The sequence below is a fragment of the Rhinolophus ferrumequinum genome, chromosome 20, assembly GCF_004115265.2.
Source record: "Rhinolophus ferrumequinum isolate MPI-CBG mRhiFer1 chromosome 20, mRhiFer1_v1.p, whole genome shotgun sequence".
NCBI classification, from domain to species: domain Eukaryota; kingdom Metazoa; phylum Chordata; class Mammalia; order Chiroptera; family Rhinolophidae; genus Rhinolophus; species Rhinolophus ferrumequinum.
In genome coordinates, this window is record NC_046303.1 from 37,393,442 (window position 1) to 37,408,395 (window position 14,954).

The 14,954-nt window shown below is 36.2% G+C and overlaps 1 protein-coding gene across 4 annotated transcripts in view; it reads right to left on the reverse strand.

The window, feature by feature from the left end:
• RUNDC3B (RUN domain containing 3B) overlaps window positions 1-14,954 on the reverse strand; it is a 121,824-nt gene that overhangs the window by 9,276 nt on the left and 97,594 nt on the right. For 2 of the 4 annotated variants that reach the window (XM_033088125.1, XM_033088124.1), the window contains one exon: window positions 4,663-4,809. The exons of the other annotated variants lie outside the window; for them this stretch is intronic. In XM_033088125.1, the coding sequence (XP_032944016.1) occupies window positions 4,663-4,809 (147 nt within the window). The remainder of the gene's footprint in view (window positions 1-4,662; window positions 4,810-14,954) is intronic. 4 annotated transcript variants of the gene reach the window in all.

Below are 14,954 nucleotides of genomic sequence, written 5' to 3' on the forward strand. Positions count from 1 at the left end.
ATAGTAAAATCCATTGCATTCAACATATAACTATTTAAACATTTAAAATAACTCAAATACAAATTTCAACATACAGAATTGGTACCAAATAAAGACAAAAGAAAACTGAGCAACAGACCGGAATTCACTTATTAGTAAATTTTTCTACAACCTCACACTTTGTATCAGTGATCAGAAGTAATGATATGGATAACCTACATCACTTATTTGCCCAACATACTTATTGAGGTCAATAATAATTTACATTATCTGGTAGTTACTGGACAGCAGAGAGTGTGATGCCCAGAAGAAAATAAAAACAAATATAATTGGAATGCTTACAAAGAGGCACGTGAATGTACTTGGAAACAGATATACTATTCTTTTTATTCTTGATTTGATTTCAAGAAATATATTTAAGGAACAAAATAAGCATTTGCTGTAGCAGAATATCTATGTACTCTTAGTCTACTAAAATCAATGGAAGGATGCAAAGGAGCCTGAAAGAGAAGGATGTATTTGAATCAGGTCAAACTTACAAACTGTGAAAGATTTTTGCAGCCTCAGTGCTTTAGGGAGTTCTACTCCAAAAATATTAGAAAGACACAGATGGGAAGGAGAACCACTAGTACATTCAAACTGATTATATCTACCACTCAGAAGTCATTAAGAAAAGTTAGCTTTAACAGATCATAAAGGGCATATAGAAGCTCATAATTCTCAATAATTTTGTGAATGATAGCCAAATTGGCAAACAATGATAAATTTGGAACACTGAAAAAGCTTATGCAGAAAATATAAATATGATGACAGTGAATCTGATCTGTTAGGATGGGAATGAGTGGGTTAGACAATAACCTAACAAAATTATATAACCAGTATCTAACCAGCTCATGTGACCAAGACTACATATAAAGAAACATTAAAACAGAACCTACTTGAAACAAAAAGTAATTACTCTCTGTGTGTTAAAAGAATGTACTTTATATACTTAGTTATTGTTGAGTTCTTACAGTAAGCCTATAATTCCTTAAAAATTTTTAACATGATATTCCTATGACTGCAGTAAAAGATATAAAATCCAGCATAACTAATCTTGCCAAGTCTAAATAATCAAGAAATAAATTGGAAATAATATTTTTAAAGTTTTATAAACAGTATAGTAAATGGAAATAAATTGAAGCTTTTCAGTTGTGAAAGGGATCCTTCCACGAGTAGATGACAACATAGCCAAGTTATCTAATGGGTCATTTTAAGAAACAGACTAACGGATAAAGAAAATGTGGTACATACATACAATGGAATATTATTCAGCCATACAAAGAATGGAATCTTGCCATTTGCAACAACATGGATGGACCTAGAGGGTATTATGCTAAGTGAAATAAGTCAGACAGAGAAAGACATACCATATGATTTCACTTATATATGGAATCTAAAAAACAAAATAAACAAAACAGAAAAAACTCATAGCTATAGAGAACATTTTAATGGTTGCCAGATGAAAGGGGGGTTGGGGGTATGAGTTAAAAAGGTAAAGGGATTAAGACGTACAAATTGGCAGTAGAAAACAGTCACAGGGATGTAAGAAACAGTCAATAATATATAGCCAATAATATTGTAATAACTATGTATGGTGCCAGGTGGGTACTAGACTTAATGGGGAGATCGTTTCATAAGTTATATAAATGTCTGTCGACTATGCTGTACACCTGAAACTAATATAACATTGAATGTCAACTGTAATTGAAAAATTTTTAAATTATTTAAAAAAAAGAAATGTCAACAAGTTCACAAAATTCATTAAATCAAACGCTCTCCTTCTCAAAGCTAACTGGGAGAATGAATTTACAAAGCTCCTAAAGAAGTAACTATAGACATCCATGGTTATTTATAATAACCATATTCTTAGCAGGAAATTGTCAGTTTCTTTCTCCGAATTATCAAGAAAGCTAATGTTCCTTATTAAAGTTGTTTTGGTTACCTCCTCCATAATTTGTACCTCCTCAATAAATGTTTGTTGAACTTATTTAAGATATTGGTCAAATTAAGGGGAATTAACGATCAGGTTAGTTCAAGAGCTTTGGTTTATATTATGAATTTGAAGAGTACAAAAGACTGATGAAAAGACATGACTTGTTGCTAACATGATTTATAGAGCACTACTCTGTTCTAAAAATCCAAAATCTCCATTTTTACATGAAAAAGTTGGAATTACTTATTCAGAACAATTGGGGATTGGCTGGTCATTTTAATTTTGCAAAATATTTTACAAGTTCTCTAAGAAGGTACAGTTTGAGATGTTGGGTGAGTGTATATTTTCCAAACATGAAAGATACAAGGTTATGTGAGAGTATAAACGAAAAGATTATAGTATAAATAAATATTTACTGTGAATCTGTTAAGTGCCAGGCAATTTATAACCCCATACGACCCCTACAATTCTTTTTAAATAGGCATTACCCACAGTATTGCATGTGCAGAAACAAAAGGTAAGAGGAAGTGTTAGTATTCACAGCAAGTAAGTAGCAGAGATTCCTTTTAAGTCCTGATTTAATTCTAGGTCCAGTGATCTCACTACTACACTCTAGCTGCATACTTTTGTTCAAGGACATTAGTTTGGCAATAGGACCATCTAAAAGGAGTATCAACAACTAAGGTCAGGTCAAATTGAGGGATGATGCTGGGAAGAAAAGGGTGTCCCTTCTTAAACTAATAGAGTAACTGTGTCAAGGAGTATAAAGTCTGGATGCACCCTTTATGAACAGGCAGTTCCACCGCGTTCTTTTGTCAGACTTCAGTTACATGTGTTGCCACTGTAACACTTTGTAAAATCAAGTCACTATTATTACATGCAAAGACAAGCTACAAGTAAATCATCCACTTAGACTCCCCATACGTTCGTTCTGCAATAGGTAACTCTACAGGCAGGCAGGGGTACATGTCTTTTGGCTAAAATATTTAACCTCCCCCTATCTAAAGTGACAATGTAGCTATTGCAATAAAAAGGCATAGTTATTAGTCTTTTAACTAGTCAGGACTTAAAATGCTAATATTTTTGCAGTTAAAAAAGCAGGAGCATCTCATATATTATACATAGACAAGATAAGTGTACCAAGTATAGCCATAAATTTAGTTTTTCAGTCACAAGTTAGAAATACAAACTCATATTCTTCCATTAAAGTCTTCCATTAATTAAATATGCTACTGAAAGATAAAATTACATACCAGCATAATAAGATACATTCTAGTTATTCATAACTTTCATAAGGGTATAAAAGAGAACTTTTTTTCATGGATTAGTCCCAATCCATGAAAGACTCAGTTAACACCTTGAAGCAGCATGGTTAGTAGATATTGAAGAAGAGTGCTACTGATTTATTTTTTTTTAATTTAATTTATTTATTTTTAAGGAGGGCACAGCTCACAGTGTCCCATACAGGGATAGAACTGGCAACCTTGGTGTTATTAGTACCATGCTCTAACCAACTGAGCTAAAGGGGCCACCTACATTCTACTGATTTATTCTGTAAATAATCTGCTCACATTTTCCTGCTTACCTCTAGCAATCAATTTTTAAAAAAGTATTTAAGCCCCTAGGAAAAATTTTAACAAAATGTCACATTTATTTTGAATTCTACCGTTGATAAATTAAAAAAAAAAAAATTCCAGAGTAAAACAGGTGAAAATTTTGTCTGTGCTAAAACATTTCTCGTAAAAATGTATGGCTACTAATTACCTAGTGACAGTCACTCTGAGAAGCACAGACAGAAGTGTGTTGCTTTGCTAGCGAAATTTAAAAACGAGGGCTCTAAAAGATCAGAGAAAGAAAAAGAGACGGAGAAAGGAAAGAGGGGATAAGAGGAAGGAGGGAAAAGGGAAACAAAGGAGAGAAGGAACGGGAAAGAATAGAAGAGAATGGAGGGAGAGCAGGAAAAATAATCAGAACATTAGCTGAAGACAGGAAAATAAAGATATTGAAAAAAAAATTATCAAGATTGGAAAGTGCCTAAAAGCCAAAAGATGGTAATAAAATTTACAAGTTCCAAAATGAAGATTACCTAAAAGAAGACAACCTAAGATTCTGCAGCTCTCTCAAAATGGGGAAACTATGAGTAAATGACAGTCCTGAACAAAGGGATCAAGAAATAGAAAAGGGGTCTTGTGACCCATAGGTGGAATGATTATATCTTCTACGGCCTCCAAAAATTAGATTTATTGAAAATAAACAACACTCTTTCACACCCACCAATAACATGTAAATATCGTTCTATCATGAGATGGAATTTTGTGTTTTCTAAGTAGCAGGAAAATTAATCCTATGGCTAATACAAACACTAAAGCTAGAATTAAAAAACAGATGGCTCCTGTTTAATAGGAATTCACAGCCTTAACTGAAGGACTGGCTGAACGTTAACTGAAGGAGAAGGAAGTAACTGGTACAACGCTGCGTAACAATTTCTCAGATATTTTACTTCCCCCGGGTGCTTTGGCTTCCAAACATTAGCACTTCACTGCCTTAATCTAACCTTACCAAGCCCAAGTAGTCTTAAATCCTTTTGCTCTAAGCTAACAACAAATTCAATTCAGTAAGAAGCATAACTGAGAAACCAAAGTGGATAGCCATATGTTTTGGTACAACTAAATTTTTTAATTAGTTGGAAAAAAAAGTATTACACTTACTCATACCACTGTTTATTGTGTTTTCGGTAAAGCAACGTATCCAAGGCAACAGCATGGACATCCAGAGCTCCTGGGGAAGGCCACTGGTTGGTGAGGTGGGCAGTTAACTCTTGTCTTGATCTTAAATCATTATTCTTTAGCACAGTCCTGTGAATATTAAGATGGTGAGTGCTTTGGTCTTCATTGTTTTGCAATGGCAGAGGAACCTAAGGGCATCAATTCAGGACCCCACATCTTTTTAAAATGGTTATGTTAACAAACTGTGAACAAAATTACAGGAAAGCTAGTTGGGGCTTTGACAGTTCTGTTTCCTGCAATATGTGTTTTTCACTCTTTCTCTGATGGCTACAACAAATCTCTTGTGAAATTCAGACCTCCTCTCTTTTCCACAGAGATATTAATAAAGGACTAAAGGACTCAAGCTGCATTTTACATCTTAACTAAAAAACAATGGTGATATGTTAAAGTTACAGCTTATCAGATTCCAGTTAAAATATAAAGGACGTAAAGATTCCACATGTGATTTTCTAGCTTCAAAATTCACCAATCTATTCAAGTAATTTAACTCAGTAAACAAACAAAAAACTTTAAATAAATTAAAAATAAAACTAATGCAGAAAAACATAAAATAAAAAATCCATGAGGTTCTCATAGTTGTTTTTGAAATAATAAATTTTCATGAAAATAATTAAGACAGTGACAACTGCATTGAACAATATAATCCACCGGAAAGATTTCAACTACAGAATAAAGCCATTATAACAACTCATGGTTTCCTTTCATTTTTGTGGAACTCCTACTGTTAATAAGAAATTGCAAAAGAACTAGTTTTTTGCCAAAATTTCAACTTCACAAACCAACTGATCATTGACAAAAAATGATGCCCGGACCTGACTAATGGTCGGTCACATGGTCCAAATGTCTGGCTAAAGAGAACATCTTGACTTCAGTTATGTTTCAGCTCCTGAGCCCTAAGGTGGAACAATCCACTGGTCACTTCCCCATGAGACTCGACAGACGAACTGCGGAAAAGACCTCAGAACTGTCAAGACCTGAGGAAATGATTCATTTCCCTTACCTCTCCTCCGACCAATCAGCTCCCATCATGACCCGCAGTGTCCAGTGATTTTGCCCTGTATAATCTGTAACCTACACGCCATCAGGGAGCCAGGTCCTTCAGCACCAGCTCGCGTGTCTCAGGGTTTGATGCCATCTCCTTAGATAAACCTCTATTTTCTTTGCTACAAACTCCTGTTCATGTCTCTATTGGCTTTGATGTGTGCAGGCAAAACGAACCCCTTGAGTTCGGCAACAGTTTAAGATAATTTAAAAGCATAATTCTGTTTGCAAAGGTCTTACTCTACCTCTAAAAAGACTTTAAAATACCACACAGGCTACCCGCATTCTCCAACAGGAGTCTATGACGACTTTAAAGAACCAAGGTTCTAAGCTATCAGCTCAAAAGCAGGAAGTAATACGTGCCTGCCTCTAACTTTCAGAGGTCATAGTCCTGTTGTGGGGTGGTAGAGTCAGGGGTGTGCTGGCGAGACAATTCTGCACTAGTCAGCCTGCACAACAGCTCTGGCTGTTAACAGGATTCTAACCGAATAACCCCATTTAATATATCTCTAACACGCTACATACAGATATTTCTGATTTTACAGCGTATCTATGTGCATTTAAAACTATTTGCTCCACTATGTCCACAAAAAATATTATCTGATGTAAACACCAGCTCATCTCTCAGAATAGAATACAAGTGAAACAGGCAGAAGTCAGTAAGAACGTATCTCATTAAGATAGTCTTTTTGGGTAGGTCCAACAATTTCATTTCACTGGAAAAGGAATTAAAAATTTTAAATGGATTATTAAGATACTTTAACATTGCTTTTTATGAAAACAGTAAAGATTAGAAAAATTTTAAGAGCAACAGAAAAATCATGTAAAGCAGAAATGGGGATTACTGGCCAGAGATTCTATTATAATAAACTACCATTATACTAGGTTCTCTTGGATTTTTCTCTTTCACATATTCCCTCTCTCTAGGGTCATTAGTGAATGTCACCAGAAAACTCAATTCCAATGTCATAACCGATTTATGGGAAATAGTCAGAGCACAATGCAAGAAAGACTAATGTGCATCTTTGAGGAAATGACATTGGTAGAATTCAGTTAATGATAACTAACTGAACCTCCAATTTAGAATATATTCTTTCTGGAAAATCAAAAGTTTTACACCACATAAAATGGAAACAGGAACTGAAATTTCAAAAAAGATTTTACACACTCTGTCCACAGAGAATTTTTGCCTAATGACAAATTAAGGCATTGTCTTTAGACCTTTGTGCTTAGAAATCATAACGATATTGTTTTTTTTATGGGAAGCTGCCTGGTCCTCTTTAAAAGAACAGATTTCAGTGTGTTGAATAAGCATAGTTTTCATCCATGCCACATCTGTTTTCCACCTTTAGTGAAGAATGTGGAGACAGTAAATCTTGGCACTTGACCTACCACTGTGAAAAAGGGAAGTTCCTTGAGAATTCTTGTATAAGGCCTTTTCTTTCACCATTCCAGTATACTAGAGGACAGTCAAGTGAATTAAGATAGGTTAAAAACCCTATCCCTGAATTTTGAATCCTGACTAGTCTATCTCAAGTAATAGACAAAACCGTTTCTTCATTCTAGCAGTGGAGTCCTGATCAAAATATACCAGCAGAGTGACTTTCCTAAAGTTCCTACTTCTCAACCCTCTGAAGTAGCTCAGCCTACCTCTTTCCAGGCCAACGTTTCTAATCTTTCTATCCATTCCATGAGTTGTTATCAATCTAACAAATTCCCTTCATGCTTAAGAGTTGGTTGTGGTTGCTTACATCAAAGAATCCTATTACTTACCTTAGAACAAACAAAATATACCTACTTAACTTCAAGACCTACTCAAAGGTAATCCCACTGATGTTAATATGAAGAATGAGGATATTTTTCTCATTTGGCCAAACTTAAAAATAGGGTCATTATTAAATTATTCAACAATTACTGTTATGTCATAGTTCAAAAGCAGTGATAATTAATGGTAAAAGGATGTTGTAATTAGCATTTAACTTTAATTAAAATTCTAATCACTGCTAACATTACTAAACTAATCTAAAAACTGAGTCATTCTTTATGAGTCAGATTTTATGTGTCACATAAAATACAAGTCAATTTAACATTCTGTCTTTAAGGTAGTAATTCTACAGAAAGATACACTACAAGAAACTTGCTTACTTTACTAAGAAAGTAGCAATAATATATTTATCACAGCTAATTTTAAGAGCTTTCTGGTGGTATATATCTCTAAATTGCTACCATGTTTCCCCAAAAATAAGACCTAGCAAGACAATCAGCTCTAATGCATATTTTGGAGCAAAAATTAATATAAGACCCAGTCTTATTTTACTATAAAACCCAGCCTTATATAATATATAATATAATGTAATACTGGATCTTATATTAATTTTGTTCCAAAAGACATATTAGAACTGATTGTCCGACTAGGTCTTATTTTCGGGGAAACAGGGTAGACAGTCAGCTAATTTCAGATTCTCAACAAGAACTATTCAGGAATTTGGCCACAAAAAACCCCATAATTCAATCTTTTATCTCCCCAGTTTTACTGAGATATAATTGACAATTTTAAAGTGTATACATTGAGATTTCTGGTCAAGATGGTGGAGTAGGAAAATGCTGTGCTTACCTCTTCTCATGACCACATCAAAATTACAACTAAACTACAGAACCACCAGTATTGAGAATCACTTGAAGTCTAGCTAAACTGAAGCCCTACAACTAAGTACATACAGAAGAAGCTATCTTGAGACTAGTAGGAGGGACTGAGATGTGGAACGGACTGGTCCCACACCCATATGTGACCATTAAAAATTGGGAGGGATACCTTAGCTGGGGAGGTCCCTCCCAGAGAAGTGAGGGGTCTCCAGCCGCATGCCAGGCTCCCTAGTTGAGGGTTCCAGTGCTGGGGAGAGAAGTCTCCATAACTTCTGGCTGTAAAAACCAACAGAGACTGTGGCTGAGTGAGACAAGGGTGGCTGGAGTCCAGATATTCCTCTTAAAAGTGCCCATGCATGGACTCACTCACTCTGAGTCCAGTGCTGGGGCAGAAGCTCAAAAGGTGCCAGGAACATATGGGGAGGAACTGAATTGTCTCATTTCAGGGCGAGGGTTGGAGGCACAGCTTTTTTCCAAAGGGAAGAGCTGGTGGAGCCACTGTTTCTTTATTGAGTCTTCCCCTGTCCCAGCATGCAGACACGAGCTGCCACCATATCAGGTTCCCCATCAACCTGCCTAACACCATTCCTTCATCCCACCCTGCTAATTCCCTGAGTCCCTGCCCACTCTAACTTTTGGACACACCCAAGCTGCTTCCAGTGGCTCTTCCATACAAATGGCCTGTCTTGGGTCATGCAATGGACTTTCCTAAAATCTCTCAAAGGTTCACAAAACCCAAAGAAGCAGCATCTGGCTTTGGCATGTCCTGTACCTCTGTTTGAGCAGCCCTAAGCTGGCACTAGCAAAGCCAGCCTCAGTTCATGGCTTAGCCTCTCAAGTCACCTTCAAGCCCAGTGCAGGTGGCAGCCATCTGTGGATTGCTTTGTGGTTCATGCCAGGTGGCCCCTGGCAGGGCACAATCTACGGCTGAACTTGTCTTGCTACAGTTTCCCTCCCAGGAGGTCCCAGGGCTGACACATCTGGTGACCAGATTTGGATCCAGTCACCTCCAAGGAGGACATACCCAAAGGGCAAACTAGGCAGGCACCAGAGCCCCGCTAGAGTGAACCTGGTAGGATCAGCCTTACACAACAGCTTCCCCATTGTAGACACAGCCAGTCCTCACAACCAATCAGCTTGAGGGTCAATTCCTCCCACTGATGTGCAAACAGCAACCAAGATTCAACTGCAACAGGAGGGCACACACAACCCACACATGGGACACACCTGGAGCATACAGCTCTGGTGACCAAGAAGACTGTACCACTGAGACCCACAGGACACTTACTACATAAGGTCTACTACACTCTACAAAGACCAGCAGGTATAGCAGTCCTACCTAATATATAGAAACAAACACAGGGAGGCAGCCAAATGGGAAGACAAAGAAACACATCCCAAATGAAGAAACAGAACAAAGCTCCAGAAAAAGAACTAAACAAAATGGAGACAAGGAATCTATAGACACAGAATTCAAAACACTGCTTATAAGGATGCTCAATGATCTCAGTGAGAACTTTGACAAAGAAGTAGGAAACATAAAAACTGAGACAGAAAACAAAAAGAATCAGTCAAAAATAAAGAATACAGTAACTGAAAAGAAGAATACATTAGAGGGAATCAACAATACATTAGAGGAAACAGAGGATCAAATCAGTGACTTGGAAGATAAGGTAGCAGAACACAAGCAATCAGAACAGCAAAAAAAAGAAACTGAAAAAAAAGAAAAGATTTTTAAAAATGAGGATAGTTTAAGGGGCCTTTGATCAAGTGTACCAACATTTACATCATAGGGGTACCAGAAAAAGAAGAGAGCAAGGAAGTGAAATTCTATTTGAAGAAATAGTAATGGAAAACTTCCCTAGCCTGGTGAAGGAAATAGATAAGCCCAGGAAGCGCAGAGTCCCAAACAAGATGAACCCAAAGAAGCCCACACCAAGACACATCATAATCAAAATGCCAAAGTTTAAAGACAAAGAGAGAATCTTAAAAGCAGTAAGAGGAAAGCAGTTAGTTACCTATAAAGGAGCTCCCATAAGGTTGTCAGCTGATTCCTCAACAGAAACTTTGCATGACAGAAGGGACTGGCAGGAAATAGTCAAAGTGTCGAAAAGAAAGGAGCTACAACCAAGATTACCCTACCCAGCAAAGCTATCATTTAGAATTGAAGGACAGATAAAGAGCTTCCCAGACAAGAAAAAGTTAAAGGAGTTCATCACCACCAAACCAACAGGTATCTTAGAGGGACTTCTTTAAGACACACACAAAAAAAGATTAAAAAAATGAGTAATAAAATTATAGTAACTACATATCTATCAATAATTACTTTCAATGTAAATGCATTAAATGCTCCAATTAAAAATAAGGTGGCTGAATGGATAAGAAAATAAGACTCTTACATATGCTGCCTACAATAGACTCACCTCAGATCAAGAGACACAGACTGAAAGCAAAGGGATGGGAAAAATATATTTCATGAAAATGAAAATGAAAAAAGAAAAGCTGGGATACCAATACTTATGCCAGACAAACTAGACTTTAAAACAAAGGCTACAATAAGAAACAATGAAGGGCCCAGGAATCCCACTTCTGTTTATCCAAAGAAACCCAAAACAGTACTTCGAGGGGACGTGTGCATCCATCTAGTCATTTCAGCATTGTTTACAATGGCCAAGAGTTGGAGGTAGTCTGGGTGTCCATCAATGGATGAATGGATAAAGAGTAGGTTGTACATATATACAATGGAATATTGCTCAGCCATGGAAGGGAATGGGTTCTTGCCATCTGCAGTGGCATGGATGGACCTGGAGGGTATTAAGCTGAGTGGAGTATGTCAGATAGAGAAAGAAAGATGTAATGAGATTTCGCTTATATGTGAAATCTAAAGAACAAAACAGAAACAAACTTATAGATACAGAGAACATTTTGATGGTTGCCAGATGGGAGGGACATTAAGGGTGGGTGAAAAAAGGGAAGGGATTAATAAGTACAAATTGATTTTAATACAGTAGTCATGGGCATGTAAAGTACAGCATAAGAAACATAGTCAATAATATTGTAATTTCTATGTATGGTGTCAGATAGGTACTAGATTTCTTAGGGTGATAGATGGGAGAGGAGTTGGGAAGCAGGGTGAAAAGGGTGAAGGCATTAAGAAGTAAAAACTGGTAGATACAAAATAGTCACAGCGATGTAAAGTATAGGGAATATAGGCAATAATATGATAAAAACTATGTACAGTGCCAGGCAGGTACTAGTCAGGGGATCACTTCTTAAATTATAAAAATGTCTAACTACTATGCTGTACACCTGAAATTAATACAGTTTTGAATGTCAACTGTAATTGAGAAATTAAAAAAGGGGGGGAAGGTAAAGGAGAATAATAGGTTCAAATTTCCATGTGTAAAACAAATAAGGCATGGGGATGTAATGTACAGTATAGGGAATATAGTCAATAATATTGTGATAGCGTGGTAAAGTGTAAGGTGGTTGTTGGACTTATCGTGGTGATCACTTCTTTAGGTATATAAATGTCGAAAACTATAGTGTATCCTGAAACAAATGTAATATTGTATGTTAGCTATATTTTAATAAAAATCTTAAAAAATTAAACTTAAAAAAATTGTATACATTTAAAGTGTACAATTTGATGATTTGATATATACATAAAATGTGAAATAATCACCACACTCAATTAACATATCCATCACCTCCCATAGTTAACTTTATTTTTTTTCATAACGAGAACACTTAACATCCACCCCTTAGAAAATTTAAAGTATACAATACAGTATTAACTAGTCACATTGTTGTACATTAGATCTCCAGAATTTATTCATCTTGCGTAACTAAAACTTTGCACCCCCTGACTAATAACACGTCCCCATTTTCCCTTCTCCCCAGGCCCTTGTAACAACCATTCTACCCTCTGCTTCTACTCGTATATACATACCCTGTGTCTATATACCACGTACAAACACAATGGACTATTATTCACCTTAAAAAAGAAGGAAATCCTGTCATTTGCAACACAGATAAACCTGGAAGACATTATGCCAAGTGAAATAAACAAATACAGAAAGACAATCTGTTGATCTTACATGCGCAATCTATAATAGTCAAACTCATATGTCGTGTGTGCATGTGTGTGTGTGTGTGTCTGTGTTTATCACATTTTCTTTATTCATCCATCGATGGACATTAAAATTACTTCCATCTCTTGGCTAATGTGAATAATGCTGACATTGACATGAAAGTGAGGATATCTCTTCAAGATCCTGATTTTATTTCCTTTACATAAATACCCAGGAGTGAGATTGCTGGATTATAAGACAGTTCTATTTTTAACATTTTGAGGAACCTATATACTGTTTTACAAAGTGGCTGTACTAATTTACATTTCCACCAACAGTGCACAAGCGTCCCTTTTGCCACATCCTCACCATTTGTCATCTCTTGTCTTTTGATAACAGACATCCTAACAGGTGTGAGATATTTCATTGTGATTGTGATCTGCATTTCTCTGATGATTAGTAAAGTTGAGCATCTTTTCATATACCTGTTGGTTATTTGTATGTCTTCTTTGGAGAAACATCTATTCAAGTCCTTTGCCCATGTTTTTAAATTGGGTTATTTTTTGCTATTGAATTGTGAGTTCCCTGTGTATTTTGGATATTAACTCCTTATCAGATAGATGGGAAATATTTTCTCCCATTCTATAGGTTGCCGTTTCACTCGGTTGCTCCTTTGCTGTGCGGAATCTTTTTGATACAATCCCATTTTTCTATTTTTGCTCTTGTTGCCTGTGTTTTGGTGTTACATCCAAAAAAATCACTGCTCAGAGCAATGTCAAGAAGCTATTTCCTTCTGTTTTCTTATAGTAGTTTTACAGTTTCAGGTCTTATGTGTTTATATCTGTCATCCACTTTTACTTGATTTTTGTAAATAGTAGGAATTAAGGGTCTAATTTCATTCTTTTGTATGTGGATATCCAGTTTTCCCAGCACTGTTTATTGAAGAGAATATCCTGTCCCAATGTTGCTCTTGGTACCCTTGTCAAAGATGAGTTGACTGAAAAAGCATGGATTTATTTCTGGGCTCTCTATTCAGTTACAATGGTCTGTATTTTTTTTGTTTTGTTTTTTTTTAATTTATTTTTAATTTATTGGGGTGACAATTGTTAGGAAAATTACATAGATTTCAGGTGTGCAATTCTGTATCACATCATCCATAAATCACACTGTGTGTTCACCACCCAGAGTCAGCTCCCCTTCCATCACCATACATTTGATCCCCCTCACCCTCATCCCCCACCCCCCAACCCCTTTACCTTCTGGTAACCACCAAATTACGTTCCCCAGATTAATTTTCAAACCCGTGGCCATCCTGTGGTCACCGACTGCCCTCCAATCCCCTCACCCTCCCCCCCACCCCCCACCCCTCCCGCCCATCTAGCAACCCTCAGTTTTTCCTCATTGTCTCCCAAACTGTTTCTGATTAGTTCATTCACTTATTCTTTTCTTTAGAATCCGCAAATAAGTGAGATCATATGGTACTTATCCTTCTCTGTCTGACTTATTTCACTTAACATAATGTTCTCTAGATCCATCCATGTTGTTGCAAATGGTAAGATTTCTTTCTTCTTTATGGCTGCATAATACTCCATTGTATGTTTTTTAATGCCGGTACCATGCTGCTTTGATTACTGTAAATTTTTAATATATTTTGAAATCAGGAAATGTGATGCCACAAGCTTTGTTCTTCTTTCGTAAAACTGCTTTGGCTATTCAGGGTCTTTCGTGGTTCCATATGAATTTTAGGATTATTTTTTCCATTCTTGTGAAAAACGCCATTGGGATTTTGACAGAGATTATACCGAATCTGTGTATCACTTTGAGTAGTATGGACATTTTAACAATATTAGTTCTTCCAATTCATGAACACAGGATGCCTTTCCATTTATTTGTGTCTCCTTTAATTTTTTCATTAATGTACTTAAATTTTCAGTGTACAAATCTCTCACCTCTTTGGTTAAATTTATTCCCAAGTATTTTATTCTTGTTGCTATTGTGAATAGGATTTTTTAAATTTCCTTTTCAGATAGTTGGTTGTTTGTATGTAGAAACATGATTGGTTTTTGTATGCTGATTTTGTATCCTGAAACTTTGCTGAATTTGTTTATTAGTTCTAACAAGTTTTTGTTGTTGTCATCTTTATTTGCTTTATGTATTTAGGTGATCTGATGTTGGGTGTGTGTATATTTATATTTGTTATATCTTCCTGTTGAAGTGACCCTTTTATCATTATATAATGACCTTCTTTGCCTCTAGAGACAGTTTTAGACATAAGGTCTATTTTGTCTGATATAAAAATAGACAACCTGTTTTCTTTTGGTTATCATTTGCATGAAATATCTTTTTCTATCCCTTCACTTTCGGCCCATGTTTATCTTTAATCTGAAGTGAGTCTCTTGTTGACAGCATATCGATGGACCTTGTTTTTTAAACACATTCAGTTACTCTATGCCTTTT